This window comes from Cyanistes caeruleus, chromosome 5 (assembly GCF_971803275.1).
Source record: "Cyanistes caeruleus chromosome 5, bCyaCae1.hap1.1, whole genome shotgun sequence".
NCBI classification, from domain to species: Eukaryota; Metazoa; Chordata; class Aves; order Passeriformes; family Paridae; genus Cyanistes; species Cyanistes caeruleus.
In genome coordinates, this window is record NC_141705.1 from 57,484,089 (window position 1) to 57,503,166 (window position 19,078).

Here is a 19,078-nt window from a genome sequence, read left to right on the forward strand (position 1 = left end):
TCATTTCACAATACTCCTAAAATACTTCATTTTCATGGAGCAATTTATTTATTTTTAATCCAGAGGTAAAACCAAAGTGTGCAACTGCCAGTACTGGAGATTTCTGGGGGGTATGGATAAGTCCCAGACAGCTGCCTTACACTTACTCATGACCAAGAGCACCAGAGACACAATTCCCTCAGAATATCTAGGTCCTGTCTTTTCCCTCCTTTCTCCAGTTTATGCTGGTTTTGGAGACTTCTACAGTGTTAGCAGTGATAACCAAAAATATCAGAGGCATTCTTCACCGCTGCTCACAAACCTCAATTTCAACATGTCTGGGACTAGCAACAGAACTTTGTTCACTGTAGGACTTGCAATGCTAGACCCACTGACTTATGTTTTCAATACATTCTGATGGCGACCGTGTTGAACTAAGCCAGCTTTGTGAGCAGTGAGCGAGTGATCCTGTCTGTGCAGGAGGCCACAAAGTAGCCATTTCAGAGGGAAAGAGTACTGCCTCTGTGCTATGATCCACCACTGCTGTGGCAGCCCTTTCCCAGGTGCTCCAGGAGAACAGGACACAGGAAATACTGTGTTCTTCACTATCACTCTTTCCACCCTTTATTCCTCCTGCGTTTCTGGCATAAATTAATGTTGACATTGTCAGCATTAATTTACAATGTGCCATGTGGGTTTTTTTTTCCCCCTCTATCATTTGAAACCCCCTTTAGGGGAGTTGAGGTGGCTGCAGCAAAAAGGCACCACGGGAACACAGCTCTCTGAAAGGGCCATGGGGACTGGCACACGGCAGAGCAGCATTAAATCTCTCTGAGGGTGACCTTGGCTTCCGTAGACATCCTAACAGTTTTCCTAGGAGTTTAGTGGGCCAAGCCATGAGCGTGTTCTGCAGTGAAAGTAATCCCAATGCTTGAATGAATTATCAGGGAGAAACTTTATCTACTCTAGCTTCAAAGAGTTTCTAGCCCCACACCTGGAAATACTCTCTTTGGGAACAACTTGGTTTTTCATCTCTATCCTAGCTAAGTGCATTACTCCAGACCTTGTCCTATGGATAGTATCCAGTCTTCCCACTGAAACAACAGGCACATCAGTCCTCACTTCCCACTATTTTACATATGGATTTAAGGAAGGTGACTAAGAGCATAATGCCACCTTAAAAATAATCTCCCATTATGTGTTTGGTGTTATAGCACAAAAAGAAAAAATTAAGTCATCTGACCACACTTTTGAACATTTTTAGTCCAAACACAAGAAAATAGTTGCAAGTCTTCCACAGATAACATAATATAAATAATGCATTGCTTCTGCAGGTCCTGCTATTAATAAGTAATGATTGTATGGCACCTTCCAAACACCAAACCTAGTTACACATATGAATTAAGTTCAGCTCCAGAAACCACTTTTGAACAAAGCAAATATTTTCTTCGCTTACATATGAGAAAAATGAAACAAATTGAGTAAATAAGCTTTTAAACAGTAATAAATGATGTAACATTCCTAAAACCTTTGCAGCGTATCTAGTATCCAAACTGTATGCACTGTACCAAATACTTGAAAAGGTTGCTAAACAGAAACTTAAAAATTAGCTGGCATCCTTGCTTTATTCTTTGAAACTTTAAAGAGTCCTGCTCCCAAGGTCAGATTTTTTTGAAAAAGTGTACTGAGTAGAAAAATGAGACCATTTTAACCATTCCCGGACCCTCTCAAATCAGACTATGGCTGCCTCTGCTTTAAGTATAGCCTACCAAAAGAAAGGCCAGGTCAGTTGTGTGTGTCCCTGAGCATGGAGCAATGAGTTATTCAGGCTCCACAGGCTTTATTTAAAGTTGCTCCTATCTTTGGATTAATTTCATGTTGAACGTAGGCAAATACCTTTTATAGCCTCTGTATCTTCTCTGCATGTACAATGAGGCCCACTAGTTTTAATTGAAATTACCATCTCTCACACATGTTGGTCATTACCCTTAGCAGCATAAACTCCTCTGGCTTTAATTTATGCCAATATTTCCATGCTCAGCAGTAACTACGAATCAAACAACATTTAATTGTGTCTTCTCTTTGCTCCTAAGCATTTGAAAGGCAAACACAATGGGATGAACAAGCCCATAGGACAACAGCTCATGGATCATCATCCATACCATCATCCATATTTGCAATTGCTCTGTAAACAAATAACATTAAGTAACAGGTTTGTAGGAATAAAATAGTGACAAGTTAGTGGCTGGCAAGGCCACCAACCAACCCCACAAAGGACAATGAGCAATGATCAGAAGCCATTGCTGTCTGATGAGTACCATCCTAGGGCAGATAACAAACAATTACCAAGTGGGAGATGTGCTTGCAGAGCCAGTAGATCCTAAATGACACACAGGCTTCAGCTTTTTAAAAAAGACAACCAAATTCTACTTCTGCAGAGTTTTTAACCTCTTCTTTCTTAGAATGAAAGGCCCATGGCCACTTCTAGGCAAGAACTCCAGCAGAGAGCATATTAAATCACAAATGTTCTTGAAGACCAAGAATTCCACTACAGTCTCAAAGCCTCCAAATGGAGAGGCATCAAAGAGGAAGAGTGCAATATGACCTATGTCTCTTTGCTAAAACACAACCAGTTTTCTTGGAATCTTTTCTGAATCCTGGAAAACTATCTATCCATCATCACTTTATAACAAACTTTAGCACTAGATGCTTCTAGTTGAGGTGCAAATTTAACACATTAATATTTCTTCAGAAAAAACATGGTGTTTATAATTTTCAGCTGTTATAAAAGAACACTGCCTAGGAAAGATTACATAGCTTCTAATTTCAATTTAAAAAAAAATAAATTAACACTTTAAGGCTGGTTGCCTTAAAACCATGCTGATATAAAATCCTAGATTTCACAGGCCAGAAATACATTGTCTATGGGTCTGAAGAAGGACCACATATTAATGTCTACATAATTTTGATGCTACTTAAGTACCATAGGATGCTTCTTCAGAGTTACCAAAGAGTTCCATTATTCTTATTTTACCATAATTGCAGTTGGCTTTTCAATTTCATAATTACATAATTTATATATAATGTCATGATATTACATATAATATAATTACATATATTATATCACCCTTTCACATCCCTTTTCTGTAAGCCTATTTTGCAAAAAATACCCAAAACCCCAAACCAACTAAACATCCAAACAAAAAACAACCAACAACTCACCTGACCCTAGGACTATTAGAGTTAGGCCTACAGATACCTGAAATGCAGAATTTCTCTCCCAAGTCTGAGTGAGCAATCAGTACAGATTAAATATAGAAAAAATAAATTAATATTGTACAACATAAAACACTAAGCAATTTCTGAACTGATGAAAAAGAATTTGTTTAGTCAACTGAGGACTGGAACACTTAGCTCAGGGCTACTGCAGATACTAATGTGGAAATAAAAAAGGATAATTATATGCTCTAATCCTGATCTTTTTGCATAATTTTATATTCTACATTTAAGTGCATTGAAATCAATAGCTTTACCCCACCCCAAGAATTGTCTAAAGTAAATCAGAGTGAAACCCAGAGAACTCCCTCTCTGATTTTACTTCTGCTTAATAGTTTGCTAGCCACTAGTTAACTGAAAATTTAGGCACAGCCTTATAATCAAACAACTGCCATGGTTTAAGGCATTACTTCCTCCTGGAAAAACCACCCCCCCAAACTGGCAAAACAGAATGTATTTATTCTCCTGTCTGCTTCCATAAGAAACGTGCAGCTCTGTTAAGTAGCAAGGCAACAGCGTTTTAAGCCACAGCTGTTTGCTAAATGGAAGTGTGTCCAAGTTTTTAAACACCTTGTTACATTTACGTTGAAAAGCAGCGTCTTTCAGTCTTGCTGGCTGCACCAGCAAGGTGGCAAATTCCTCAGGGAAATCAATTCTGGTTTCTCAATTAACTAGCTAGTTTTCTATTGTTAAAACACTAGAGTAATACTGAGACTGTGCTGCACCATGAGAGCTGACAAGACCCCAGGGAGCTCAGCTACCATCTAGGACTGTGCATTCACCAAACTCATGTCCCTCTGACACAGCACCTTATCAGAGACACAGCAGGAGGAAGTCAGGCACAGAGAGGCATGGCAGTGGTACTGATGCCAAATATGCCCTCTTTGGAGTACCTAAAGAAGGGTGAGATAGAAGGGCATCTGAGAGACAAGAAAAGATGGTGGTGCTGAGACTTCACATTCCCAAGGGAAAGAAATCCATTAGGATAAGGGAGGGAAGATCATGCGGAGATCAAGCTTCTAGCAGAATTCATCTGCCTGGTGTGATGAATTTCACAGGGAATTCAGCTATGCTTGACCATGCTGCATGTTCTCAGTGATCAGCCCTCACCTACTGGCAAGGCAGAAAGGTTTGGGCTGCAAGTCAGCCTGCTGAGCATGAAGACATGCAGCCTGTAGGGAACTTCTCCTTGCATTGGCACTTCTCCATTGGGCTGTACAACACACAGAAAAAGGTTATTTGTCTTTTGAGCTATTAGAAATAAAGACTAGCTTCCTCAACCCCACTAACACTGATGGAAATACTGTTTCTAGTCCCTACTTTTCAGCAGCTCTAAGGCAAATAATGCTCTTTCAAGTCTGTAGTCTACAGTAAGATGCAAATTATTTGTCCAAAATAAATAGACTAATAATAGTGAAAAATCCCACAGAGAATCACTAAACTTTGTGAGTAGTAAAAAGGAGAAGTGGTAATACCTGGAGGGAAGCAGCTTTCATTTCCATACAAAGAAGCTGAGGATTGCATCCTCCACAAGTTTGCAAATGATTTAAAATTGGAAAGAGTGGCTGATAATACCAGATGTACTTTCAGAAGTACTACCTCAACAGAAGTGGGCAGAGGAATGTCCTGAAGTTCAAAAGGGGAAATGCACCTACCAGCTGGAAAGCAGCTTTTCCAAGAAGGACCTTTGGATCCTGGTAACAAGAAGGTCACTACAAGGCAGCAGTGCACCCTTGCAGCCAAGAAGGCCACCAGGAGGAAGACAGTTGCCAGCAGATTGAGGGAAGTGATCCTGTACCTCTGCTCAATGCTGGTGAGGCTGCTTCTGGAGTGCTGCATCTCATTCAGGGCTTCCTGGCACAAGAAAGATCTGGACTTACCGAAGCAAGTCCAGTACAAGGCCAAAAAGATGATTAAGGGACTGAAGCACCTACTGTATGAGGAGAGGCTGAAAAACTGAGACTGTCTGGCCCAGAGAAGGGAAGACTCAGAGGAATCTCATCCATTTGTACAAATGTCTGATGAGTGGGAAGGAGGTTGAAGTCAGACACTTCTCAGCAGTATCCATCGCCAGGATAAGAGTCAAGGGGCACAACATGAAAAAAACAAAAAACAACCAAAAAACAAAATCAAAACCAGAGCAACACCCCAAAACCAAACCAAATGACACAACACCAATGTTCCATCTGAACACAAGAACGTGATTTATTTTTTTAACATTAGAAGATTCAAACACTGCCACAGGTTGACCAGAGAGGTTGCCTGAACAACTTAGCATACCTACTGAGGCAGGTATGGATGATCTTAAGAGGACTCTCCCAGTCTAAGTGAAAGTGTTGTAACGTAAGGATTTACTCTTTCCTAAACATAGTACTCATGTCTGGTTTTATGGGAGTAGTTTACAGTACACTAATATTCTACCAGGCTTTTTTACCTATTAGGACTCTTCACCAAAAAAAAACCCTTATGATATCCAAAAATCTTTAATGTCCAAATACTTTTTCTTATAATTGCTACTGGTTTATGAGCTACTTAATGGAAAACATTAATTAATCATTCCAAACTTATGGCTGGTGTTTTACTTCCTCACTTTTCTTCTCTCAGTATCCTGAAGATTATACAAACTAAAGGAATTTATAACTGCAGAGCAGGTAGAAGAGTGACTGTATTTTTAATCCCTCTAAAATGAAAGCACTGGAAGTTGGCTGCCTTTTTTCTTAGACATTTGCAAAGCATCATTACCTCTACCTTTCAGCTGGGGACATGCACTCTGCCTATGGTAGTTCACCAACAAAGCTAGATGTAGAATTTTAAGGCTGCTGTTCCCAGCAAACCATTATCATCATAATCCTGTGGCCACAGGATTTAATTGCTTTTCTCAGTAACCTGCAGCCATACTTCCTTACTGTTCCTTACTTACCAGTAAGCACACACATTTACACTTATAACCTCTCATATATGTTGCCTGCTAGCACTAAAGGTGCCCAGGTCATGGAAGTAAAATTCATGAGGTACCCATATAATTTGATTTCTTATTACTCTTATTCTCATTTAGGTTTTGGGAAGGATAAATATACTTCTGTGCACTGAGAAACTGGGGGATTTCAGCAGTGCCACTCAAGACCTAAAGGGCTCGATGCTGCACGGAGGTCGTTGTGGCTCTCGGTAGAGAGTGGCATGCTCCTGCCTGCAGATGGAGTCTCGGTCCCAGGGAACAGGCTCTCACACACTTCTTTTCCCCCAACTTGAGCAACGAATAGTTGAAGGAAGTTGTAGGGCAGGGGTTTGCCCCTTTGTGCACTCCCCTCCTCAAAAAGCAACTACATGAATGAAGAACCGAGGGTCTGAAAATGGAAGAATAAACAGATTCACTCAAATACTTTCTAGTCTCTCTCTTTGTATTTGTCCCCCTCCCAACAAAAAAAATCTCCATATTTTTTGTATTAAAGAAGAAAGAGAGGAAGAGAGAAGATCAAGTGCTCTTAAAGGGAGGAGTAGTTTTCCCATATTTACTACATGGAGGATTTTGCAAGAGCCAGAATCAATGGAAGCAGGTGGGAGCCTGAACAGTAAGTATTCCCTTATAAGTATTCTGCGTAGCCAGAGAAGGTATGGATCTCCCACTTAGTCTTGGAAAGGTTGTCAAGCAGAGGATGAAAGAGAAAAATCAAGGTGATTTTTAGAGAAGAGGTTCAGAAAGGTCATAGACTTGTGCAAGATTCAAGATGTTATTGCTGGGTTTTCTTGGAAATCTTTATTAAATTTCTGAGGTTTTATTCATTCTAATATATTGAATGGCAACTTATAAGAAAATGAGTAAGCCTTCTTGATCTCAACAACCATTAAGTTAGATGGCCTCTCCCCCAGGGTGCTAAGAACAGTGTTCATCAGAAACAAAACCTTTTGGTTGCCTTATGAAACCTACAATAGCTGTATAATTTCAGCTTCTCAGAAGGGAGACACTGCGATGCTTTCATTTACATGGGGAAAAAAGCAAAATCAGGACCTTTAAAATCATCTGTGTAGCAAAGCAATGGGGAAGTGGGCCAAGAAGATACTCAAGAGCAGCTTTCCAAGAGAAAACAACATTGGAGAGGATACCACAATTGAGCTGAGATTAGGAAGAAACAGTGTGGAACATCTTTCTGGTCTTCTAGTGTAAAAAAAGAAAAAGTCTGCATAGTGGAGCAGAGAAAACTCTCATACTGAGGGTTTGTCAGGCTTCTGTGATTCATACAAGCCTCCAGTCCCCACAGCTGTAATACCATGTCAGACATAATTACTTCTGCTGTCCAGCTGGGTATGCTAATCAAGGAAGCTGGGTCAAGTCTGACAACACACCTACTTCTCTCTCTTCCATAGCTCTTAACCAACTTAAAAATGTTGAGAATTCCTAACATTCTACATTGGAGAATATAAGAGTATGAAGACTGTCATCCTTCATTGCTGACATTGTTGGAGACCTTCACAGCACATGGGCTTTTGCCAAAGGTCCTGCTTTATGCACTCAGTGCCTCTGAGTTATCATGAAGTAATTAAGTCCAACAAGTTACTGGGAGCTAGATACTCCAGGTTCCAAAATAAGAAACAAAAAAAGAAAACCAGAACTAAAACAGCACCCAAACCCCACCCAAAGCTAAAAGGTGGAAGCTAAAAAGATGAAGATATTTTAGGTTGCAAGGAAAGACTGAAGACTTTCAGCTTGACAGCTCAAAGGTTTTAGTTGGCTGAAATTGTTGCACCATCATGTAGTTAAGAGATAATATCTAATTTATACACATTTTAAGCTTAGGGTCCCTCTCTCTTCCCCAAGTTACTTCTAAACTGTTACATCATCCAGTTCTTTACATCTCCCTGTTGCTCCCTGCTCCTCCTCTTTACAACTGAGGCATATCCCTCCCCTTCATCCCACCCCAGAATGAACACCTAAGCTTTATATTCCTTCTCTCATTGACCATCCTATCTAATTCAAAGCTTCTAATTTGCTACCAAAAGTCAATCATCCTTACCAAAACCTTTCCCACCTCCAAACTAACATGCCTTCAGCCACTGCCTGTAGTATGAAGACTTTTCTGACCAGTGTCTTTCAAAATGGCTTGACTGTACTTTTCAAACTGACCTTTTGTGGCAAATTGTTCCTTTCCAGGCCCTGTTAAAGTCTCCTATTACCTCAGTGATACTGTCTCCAGCAAGGCTTCCTATACTACTGAGTGTCATATTCTTTTTAGCTGCTCCCTGTACAACCGAGCCTCAGGTTTTTACTGGTGCAATAAAGGCTTCTTAGAGATAAAGTGGTAACACATTATTTTTCCATAGGGTTAGGAAAGAAAGAAAATTAAAGAAACTTCAAGGGCCTTTAGAGGTCTGTATTAAGGGACTGTACCTGATCAGACCCCGGGCTGAGGTACCTATGCCAGCAGGCACTTGGAAGGAAGTGCTTCTTTCATGGCTCACATCTCAAAGCCAGGCAACTTTTCAGGCCTTGCTCACCAGCACTTTAAGAAAGGACCTCTACCCAAAATCCTGTTCCCAAAAGGAAGTCTGCTGAGGGAAAAGGCTGTGTCAATATACAGAGGATGGCAAAGTCACCAATGCAGAAAGGTTAGGTTACAGGCCAATACTTGTTTCCTAGTGATAAGGTTAACAATAGTAAAGATAAGAGTGACTTATTTATGGGAGCAAGAATAAAAAATCCTGCGTGAATTTAATGACTTTTGCATCTCTCTAAGCAAGGACTAGCTTGCCACTCCATCGGCCCAAGACACGGGTACCTGCTGAGACCCCCCCACACGTCCGTGATGAGCCTGAGCCGAGACCGGCACAGGAGGCGAGCAGAGACAGGAAACCCAGAGCAGTGCCGCTCTCCCAAGGCACTCCCTTGGCTCCGCGGATCCTTTTCCCGAGGTCTGGGGGCAGCTCCTGTCCTTGTAGCTCCGAGCCGGGCGGCGGCGGGTGTCGCTCTGCCCCCGCTCCGCTCCCCGCGGGCTGCACAGAGCGGCCGCTCCCGGAGCGCATCCCCGGCTCCGAGCCGCCCTGGATCGGGACGGGACGGCGATGGGAGAAGGGGCCGAAACCATCTCGCTCTCACACACAACAGGCAGCGAATTTAAGGATATGTTTGCCCCGCTCTGCTGCGGTATTGGGGCCTACTGAGACCATTCGCTTCTGTCCTTACCGCCGATTCTTAGAGAGTGACTCTTAGCATGGTTTGGATGGCACCACGCTCAGCTCAAAGGAAATGCTTTTTTTCCCCTATGTGTTTAGAAGAAGTACCAATAAAACACCGCCCCCAAACCAACCAAGTTCCCTAGAAACACACACAGCAGTCTGTGGCACTACTGTTTCTACTCCTTGAAGTTAAACATGCTGAATAACTAAAATTTAGATGATGAAAGCAAAATTTCAGGCAGGCTTTTAGCTAACATATAGTAATTCCAGCTTTTGAGTAAAACTAATAAAAGAATTAGCAGGGGGAAACACCCAAAAACTCAACAACAAACCAGATTTCATCAATGCCAGTTTAGAACTAACCAAGCTGGTTGGCTGTCTATTTGCATGGCTCAATTTGTGCTTGAGCATTGGCCCAATGATATTATGTTTAGCAGCCAACTTTTCCCTTTTGCTTAATTAAAACTTCAACATGGATAGCAATATTTTAAAGAAAATTACATAGTGGAACAACACATCTATACCTGCACTTTTAAAACCTCTCCACATACTCTACTAGATCTTTGGTGAGCCAAATCTGCTGTCTGTCCCTTGACATCTCCCCATTTCAATATCCCACAAGATCTGCTGCTTGAGCACTGGCTTTCACTTGGGCCATTTTCATGGGGGTTTAGCTGTGGAACTGCTTGCTATTAATGCATAAAATGAGACTCTGGAGGAGTTATGAATTTCACTCATTAATCTCAAACCAGTCACAGGTGTAAATGCTAGTGCTGTTAACCATTCAAATGCCAAAACAAGTTTTCTGGTACTGCAATTTCTATTCTAGAAGTTCTTCACACAGTATTTGTGAACGTTCCTCCCCACCAGGGAAACACAGAGAACAAGTGCTGCAAGAATGCACATGCTCCATAGCGGTGTCAGAGAAAGAGCTAGACACAAAAATCAGAATAAAGATGACCCTGCATGGTATGCAATTGTGGCTGAGCTTCCCTAACTGTTCTTGCACACCCTCTTCAACTGTTGTAATGGCAAATACAATATGTTACATTAAAATACTTTTCTTTCACTTCAGATGTGCCAGAGAAGAGAAAAACATGCAGTTAGCTACCTCATTATGCCATTGTAACTCAATAGCTTGTGATAATCTGTACAACCCTAAAACAGTTCGTTTTCAAAGTTCTGAATTGAAGAACATGTACTGGAAATAAAGCAGTCACTCTGCCAATTCATTCTGGATTTAGAAGCTGAGTTTTCACTTGTTACTTTGTCTGTTTTAGTTCTACCACTTTTATTATATTTTTGATGACCATGTAATGAGTATCTAGAAAACTGGTACTTTTACCACTGACCTCAGGTCTGCACTTTCTACTTCTTGATTTGATTTTAAGTTGGCCATAGCAGTAGCACTGCTGATGCAGTCACATTTGGATGTGAGAGAAAGCATCACACAAGGTACAAATACAGAAAAAACTGGTTTAAAAGATGGATATTTTTGTAGTCACACCTCTAGGACAGAATCCAGAATTATGTTAGGCTACTGAGGTCCCCACGTAGCTCACAACTGCAGATGCCTCAGAACCATATCTGCGATACAACCACATATTGAGAAGCTGCCTAGGACTAGCAGAAAACGGATATTACTTTTACTAGCGGCTTATGCATTCTCCTAAACAAGCTTCCCCCTCTGACAAAGCCAAATATCAGGTAATACCTGCACATTTTCCTTCAAGAAAGAAACTGAGATTAGCTTACCTGTATCCTGGGGCTTACTAAGTGGTGGTCTGCACTATGAAGGTCTGTGTGTCATCAACCTTTCTTTTACCTTCTTCCCGTCTCCTCTGCTCCTTTGATCTGGAAGAAAGGAGTAGCAACATTCACTGGTCAAACCATATGCTGTGGTTTAGTCTCAGGTGGAATCCAGAGAACTTATAACAATGTAAGTTAAGTGCAGGTACTTCCAGGGCCAAACAGCAGCTGAGGCTTTTTACCCTTAATTGCAGTCATAGATGTGGGTAAGGCTCAGGCTGGGGGAAGAAGTCTGGGTAGGTTTGGGTTTTGGCTTTTTTTTTTATTTTTATAACTGTTGAACACTAGCCCCTGAACACAATCTGGGCAAGCAGAAGTGTGAGGCACCTCTTTGCATCTTCCCCACCACTACATTCAACAGCTCCATTTATTTTTGTAGAAGAGAAACAGTAATAACCCTTCCTGGGTGTTTGATGGAAACAGGCTGTAAAGTTAAAGGAGCTAAAATAACCAAATTTTGCTGTTAGCCTTCAGCTACCTTTCTGACAGTCTGTCGTCCTAGTCTGCCTCTTCATTCAGGGAAGTTCTCCTGCTCACCAGACTCTCTGACTCACTGTGCATAAAGAGTTTCCTTCTGAGGAAAACCAGGATTCCTTCCAACACAGACTCAGGTAGCAGCCAGGCTGCTAATTCCAAAACCAAGACTTGCAGATGCAGCTGATCAAAGGATTATTTTTTCTTCCCTTTGGTGGAACACCCCACCTATTTTTATTTTTTTTATTCCCACCTCCCTCAATCCCCCTTCAGTAGTGAGTGCTAAGGAAAACAGAGGATCAAACCCTGATGCTGAAAGCCTACCAAGTACCTTTCTGTTCTACAGTATTTTTTTTCAAATTAAAACCAGCTTTTTTCCAGACTTCTTAATAGGAATAAATTTAAAATTTGAGTTTCTTTTCAACTGTCCTGATAAAGTCACCAGTTCTTGCAGCTTGTTTTCTAGGCTCTTTCTTGAGGCTTGAAAGTATATCTTTCACTATCACAGCTTTCTAGAAACCAGACTGGGGACAGAAGAGATCTATTCTGAAAAAAAGAATCTCCTCAAGAAGTATCTATAAACGGAAATTGCTATCACATTAATATGAGATGAGAATACTTGTATTTACCACTGACATAATGCTAGCATTTTACAGAAAAATCCTTTTCTATGAGTTCTTTTTTTTTAATCAGCTTTTTCTACCATACCTGAATACATGTCCACAAATATTTTGTTCAGTTATTTGGTACTCTAAGGTTAGCAAGCAGTGTCTGAGAGCCTAAGGAGGAAAGAACTCATCCTTCATTCACTTGAGTGCTCCTTCCATGCATCCATTGTCATAAGCCAAATCCTACTTTTTGTAAATAACACAGGGATTTTTGAGCCCTGCTTCCAATGCTGAAACACCAAAAAAACCCCGACCCTGAAATAAACAGTTCAGCTCTAGGCAGCAACACCACTGCTGCACATTTGCCATAGTAAGTAATTACTTTCTGTGATTACCAATTAGTCATGAATTAGTGAAATTCTGGTCCCAGTTCAATCAATGACAAAGTCCTCACAGATCTGCCCCAAATAAGGGTTTTGCTCATACAGGCTGATGATTCCAGCTCTCATGTATGAAAGCAAATCATTCCAAGGTTTGAGCCACTTTACTGCCCCCAACTGCTCTTTCCCTGCTTTTGCCAGAAACCCATTTTCCCATAACAGAGTCAGCAGAATTAATCATATACTTTCACCTTAGCCACTGCATTTTGCAGTTCAGGTGTTAAGACACTGCCAGGAAAACTCAGCTGCTCCTGATCCAGATGAAATGGCTTCTGCCCCATTTGTGATGCCCTGGTAACCCCCTCCTCCTCCTGCTCTGTTGATTTCACTTTCTGCATTTCCATTTTCCAGTTCACATTTGAAATCTTATTGTTTTAAGGTTGGGGTTTTTTTTCTAATTCAAGAGCATGAAACTTAGGGTCATACACTAAGCTTCTGCTGGGGACTGTGCCAGAGGAACACAGGTAACCTGCCAGAGGTTGAGTGCCGCTTCACAGCTCTCTCCTCCCAAACCAGCTCCACTTAATCGAGACACTTTGCTGTTGACAGAGCTTCAGACATGCGGCAGTGTCAGGTTTTGTTCCAAAACTCTTTGAAATCAGTGGAAGATACCAGGCTTGGGGAGTTTTAAGCAGTAGATAAATGTGAATTTTGCTAATCTCTAGTATGACAGAGAGAGAGAGAATCATTTCATGTTACCTAGATTTCTAGTTTCCCTGCTGTCAAAAGAGAGAGTTAAGCAATTGTTCCCCATCCTGTGGAAGTTAGGATAAATTTCTCTGGAGAAGCCTTGCTCTCTCCATAGACTGCAGAGGGAACTGAAAGACTGGTTCAGCTCAAAACAATAAATTCATAGGTTCCTAAGCTTAGTTTAAAGGCAAACCCCAACTTTTAAAAAGCAATTATTATTAATTTAACTAAAAGGAATGCCATTTGGCTAAAATGGATGATATTTAACTAACAGGAATGCTGTATCCACACATAATCTGACACAGCCCAGTAACATGGTGTGGTTTGACACTGAGTGGCAGTACAGAGAGAGCAAACCTAAGCAATTGCCACCCACCTTGTCCATCATTCTTCCTTTTCTGCACCACACTAGGAAAAGCATTTGTGTAGCACACAGTGAATAAGGCTGGAAAACAGATGTTGCTAAAATTAACTCAGGAAAACAAAAACTTGGAGTCACTCACCATTCAGATGGGTTCCCAAAGACCCTACAAACTGCCCCTCCAAAGCAGCAAACAAGGACTGCCTATGACTGAATGGGCATTAAAGCCATGTTGGCTGAGACCACACACTTTGCCTGCAGTCCCCTAGGCTGTTGTACACTGTTAAGCATTTCATTTGATTCTCATTCTCCATGCAGATGCCCATCTCTTAAGAAAAGAGTAACACACCCCCTACCTTACTGAGTGTTTTGACCCTGAAAATATGACGAGTCATGAGCTGTTAGTGTGTATGGTATCCCAGAAGCTCGTTTAGGATGCACACGGGCAGAGCAACAGTGTCAGAAGCCCCCCTGCTAAGTCTCTCTCTCTCCCCATCTCAAATCCATCCCTTCCAATTGCTCAGCACACAAGGCAAGTTACACAAAGGTCTATTTGCTCACCCGCAGTTTATCAGAATTAGCTGCTTCTGTGTTTGCTAATCACCCTCTGGAAGGCTTTTGTCACAGATCACACTTCCACAAAAAGCACACTAGGCCCACCACGTTCAGGAGGCCAGCACTGCAGGAACTACAAATTTTCATTTGTAAAATATACAAATTTCTGATAAATCCTACTGAAGACTCATTGAAACAACCAGTTTCCTCTGAGAAGTACAGGGAAGTTTGCAAATATCCTCCTACAGTGACCTGAGCAATTATACTTTCAGGTAAAATCAAATAGTCTGGCCCTGGAGGGCAGTCCTACTGGGGTTTACTGTTTCTCAGGCCAGATGAAGAGGATGCCTTTCCCCCTCCACCCTACCAAAATGTAATTGGGCAACTTGCAGGTTTTCTCATCTGAATAAATCTGTCACAGATTCTTGTTGAAGGAACTTCACTGCAGCCATACTTCCTGCATTACCATCCCAGCAAGGCTGCTTCCACCTCTGACAGAGATCAGGTAGCATAGCTCCACCCATGAGCTCCTAGATTATATCATCCTCCCATGGGGCTGGAGAAAGATCTGGGTCAGCAATTTCTAAACTGCAAGGTCACATGTCAGCTGAGTGACCTTGGGGGATTAGGAATGTAACAAGAAGGATGTCCTGCATCCATCACACTGTATTCCCATTACGGCTTCTGTGAATTCAGCTTGCCACCTGATTAAATACATTCTTGAAAGTTGCTTCAGCAACCCTCCCTGCAAATTAAAATGATACTTGTCACTAGCAGTGAAGCTGAAGATAACAGAAGAGAAAGTGAAGAGGAAAGAAAAATCCCAGTATTTACATTCTAGAAATACTTTGCCTGTCCTTTTCTCCCTCATTTGCATTACTGATTGTTTTGCGCTCGACTATCTGGCAAAAATTCTTGAGTTACCTACACACCTTTCCCTGCTCTGATGAACTGAAACAAGTTGGAGGCCTTTATTTTCTCCTCTGCAACATTTTTCACACTTTGGTGTAAAGCATATTTAGAAGAAATGTAAATAAGCTAATCAATACTTTATACCACTGTTAAATTACTGCAAGCAAAATGTGGTTCTGACTGTCCTTCTTTTTTGAAACCCAATTAGTGAGGAAGCTTGGACCCAATTAGTGAGGGAATTAAAGCAGAGGGGAAAAAAAGATCTGAGTTTTGAGAGTTTTTGTACTATTGGCTCACGGATTTCTCCCCATCTTTACAGTAAAATTTTAAAAAATAGAAAATAGAACTTGTTTTTTTTACCACAGTCTCTGGATGATGCTTTGAAATGTTTAATTAACATGCTACATAAAACAATGTAAATGAGACTGACTTCACCTGTTTTTCAGAGGCTAAAGTAATGAAAATAAATGTAATGGTAAAGAAAATGAAGGTTGAGATTAAAGAGGCCTACAGTTAACGACAGGCTGAAGTAGTTCAACTGTCATGTAATCGAAAATATTTGAGAATGGACAATAATTAAAGTCAGGCAAAGGATGAAGCCCAGATTATTATAATGAGATATGGTGTGTTCTTCAGGCTATTTGGAGGTTAATGTTACTTGGTTTCATGTGGTTACGGGTAAGTAAGTACTGTACTACCATACAGTAAAATAATGTAACTGGACACATTCTGCTTCACAGTGACCCAAGGTTAATGGTAGTTGCACTTAGTATATTTAAAAGGTTTAGAAGAGATGTAACAACCTCAGCATTACAAATCCAGTGCAATGGCACTAGAAAATGGCACCAAACAGGCTGGCAGAATACTGGTGCTCTTGGTTCCATGAAAGCAACTTCCATTGTAATCTATGTCGGCTTTTATCTGTGTAATTACACTGACTGTGTCCATGAATTCTTTCATTCCTGAATAGCACCACCTTTTGAGCAATAGATCATTGGTATGCATCACTCTGATAAGGTATTACACTAATATATCATTAAAGCAACAGATGTATTAGTGTAATACATCACTGGGACAAAGCACTCTGATGATGATGTATTCCTGAAAGGATGGCACCATGCAGAGGAGACGAGACCCAGGAGAAGACTTTTGCTCAGTTTAATAGAATAAAAGACATGCCTTCCTGGCACAAAAAATGTGGTGCTCCCTATAAAGATATGGCACTGCTATTAATTGTATTCCCATTTGTAGTGGTAATTTGAGGATCATATGGCTTGGAAAAAATTTACTGTGGATGAGGAAAAGATGTAATTTAAAAACATAACCTATCAGACTATTTCACAGTCTTTTCCCATAATGTCTGATCTCCTCAGCTCCCCAAACACCTCATCAGAATCCTCCCTGTGTTAAAAGCCTCAAGACACCTATCCTGTTCTGGAGCAATGAGGCTGTGGGAATGCTTCAGGACAGCTGGTGATAACATGGTCTTGCAGAGTTTGCCTGAGAAATGGGACTCTGCTAGATAAACAGGCAGAGGCCAAGGAAATCCCTAAAACTGGCGTTGGAAGCTCTTGCTGAGTCTCTGTTTTTGAGGGCTGGGATTATGCCACAGCCCCCATGCCAGCCATCACAGAAGTTGTATATAAATACTTAGAGAGCTACATGCAGCTTTAGGGCACAGGCTGGCCAGTTCTGTCCCGGTCTCTGTGTATCGGCCTGACTCAAGCCTTCCCACCTCTCTGGATTTCAGAAGTCCCAGGTTATCTTGCTTAGCAGTTCAGGGATATATTTCAAAGGAATATCATGAATTTGATTACAAAAGGTGTGTGCTGATGTATGAAACAGAGATGAGGGCTGTGAACAATCAATCCTCTGAAGCAGTCATCCTTTATGTTCTATCCATTTTCAGCCCATAAAATTTCTCATACAAACTACAATTCAAATTATTAATTCATCTGAAAAAGAAATTAAAATAATTGCTTAAACACAAAGGTCTGTATTACAATATCTTTGGTCGTGCAGAGTTGGGCTGTATTCCTTGTAAGGCAATGGAGTGTTCAGGTTCAGTGGTGATCACAGTTGGGTACTAAATGAAATTAAGATGTAAGATTGAGTATATTGTCCTGTTTAAAAACAACTCTGCACAACTGCAGTATTAAGTGGTAAGAGCAGGATGGCAATGTAGAAAGAAATAGGAAGAGAAAAATAAGAATAGAGAATAAAAATAAAAGCCATGTAAAGAAAGTAAACAGAAGAGCTCAGAGAAGAGTTCGAGTGGAAGGGATAGAAGAAAACGGGGCAGAATGCTTCTCCTCCCCCAGTTTACAATGGTCATTTTGGTATTCAAAAGTTATAGGCACACACACAATTTCCAATGTATAATAGAAACAAATAGGCCCCCAGGACCCATTTTTACCATCTTATCTCATCATAAACTAATGTTTATACAAAGAAGGGATGATGATCTACCAGATTAATGTCATAAAGTTTTGCAGGCCAAAATGACTGCAGAGGGGATGAAGCAGATGGGAATCAGGATCATGAAGATTTTGAAATCTTTATTCTAGCACTGTGGTATTGTTTTGCTTAAAGAGTTTTATTTTCAAAATTATAAAATGATAAGGCAGTGGTATTAAGATGAAAAAATAGCCTAACCAGATCTCTCTTTCTTTGTCTCTTAATAGGACTGTTGGGACTGTTAGTACTTTCACAGTCAGACCTATGTGCTCTAGTCTGGGGAAAGTGGGTGATGTAAAATAATTAATGTGTAGCATGTCTTTATATAATTTAGTTTTACAGTCAAATTATTATCTAATTCTTGTCTTTACCAAATGCTCTCCAGCAGTTTTCTATGATACTATTAAAAAATATTTGCATAATTGTTGTATAGAAAAAGATAATAGTTTTTCCCTGGTAATTTTATTTTAAATTATTTTTTCAAGTGCATTTTTTTCTCATATACAAAGTACAGCACCAAATTCTCACTCCCTATAAATGAAATTGTTCTAACGGACCTATATTGATTTATAGTGGCTGAAGACCTGTTTCACAATTTGATTGTATCACACACAGGGAAATAGATGGAGTCATTATTTTGTATTTTTTGTTTGGGTGTGAGACCCACTTTCACAAATGATGAAACCCAGTGTCTTGCAAGTCTGAGTTGAACAGATGCACTATGGGGGGAGATGATATGTAGGATTTGGAGTCTTCCCTTTGCTTTTCTAAACAGATGAGCATCTGCCAAAAAAACCCTAAACCCCAAAGTCAGCTATGCATTGCACAACTACTCAGCTCTACAAAAGAAATGTTACTATAGTGTGACCACTGGTATTATAATCTGGTCAGTGTCCATGAAGATGTGCTCTCACTTTGCAGAAATAGTTTATTTCCAAGACTGTATCTTTTCTGTCATACTTATAAACCTGTGGTCTGCAAAACTCAGAGAGAACTAAAAAAAAAGGGAAATTTAAAGAAGCAAATTTATTCTAAGTAGGTTAAATTTGCCACACACCTACACTGGAAATCAAAAAGGATTAAAACCCACTGATATATGTGAGATACAGTTTTACATCTTATATCCATCTTAAATATTTCTCTTAGTGGTTTCTTCTGTCTTACCTGCCTTCTATCCAATACCCTATAGTTTTCTATTTCAGTTGGAAACTGAGACATACTTCAAAGTTGTTTTTTGGTTTTTTTTTTAAGAGAGAAACAAATTATGCAGTACATCTCTGTACAACCTGTCACAACTCTTTGCTTTTATTCCAGGATGGCCAAGACTGCCTCCAATAGAGGACCATTCA

The 19,078-nt window shown here is 40.5% G+C and overlaps 1 protein-coding gene across 8 annotated transcripts in view; it reads right to left on the reverse strand.

Annotated features, from left to right (window-relative positions):
• The window catches only part of ZNF827 (zinc finger protein 827), a 154,941-nt gene that overhangs the window by 102,061 nt on the left and 33,802 nt on the right, over window positions 1–19,078 (reverse strand). For 4 of the 8 annotated variants that reach the window (XM_086889329.1, XM_086889328.1, XM_086889326.1 and 1 more), the window contains 3 exons: window positions 11,179–11,277; window positions 5,190–5,305; window positions 4,911–5,109 (listed from right to left, as the gene is read on the reverse strand). In XM_086889329.1, coding sequence (XP_086745455.1) covers window positions 4,911–5,109; window positions 5,190–5,261 — 271 coding nt within the window. In that variant the 5' untranslated portion in view covers window positions 5,262–5,305; window positions 11,179–11,277. Of the gene's footprint in view, window positions 1–4,910; window positions 5,110–5,189; window positions 5,306–11,178; window positions 11,278–13,820; window positions 13,885–19,078 lie in introns of those variants that run through there. The other 4 variants (XM_086889335.1, XM_086889333.1, XM_086889334.1 and 1 more) reach the window with 2 other exon arrangements.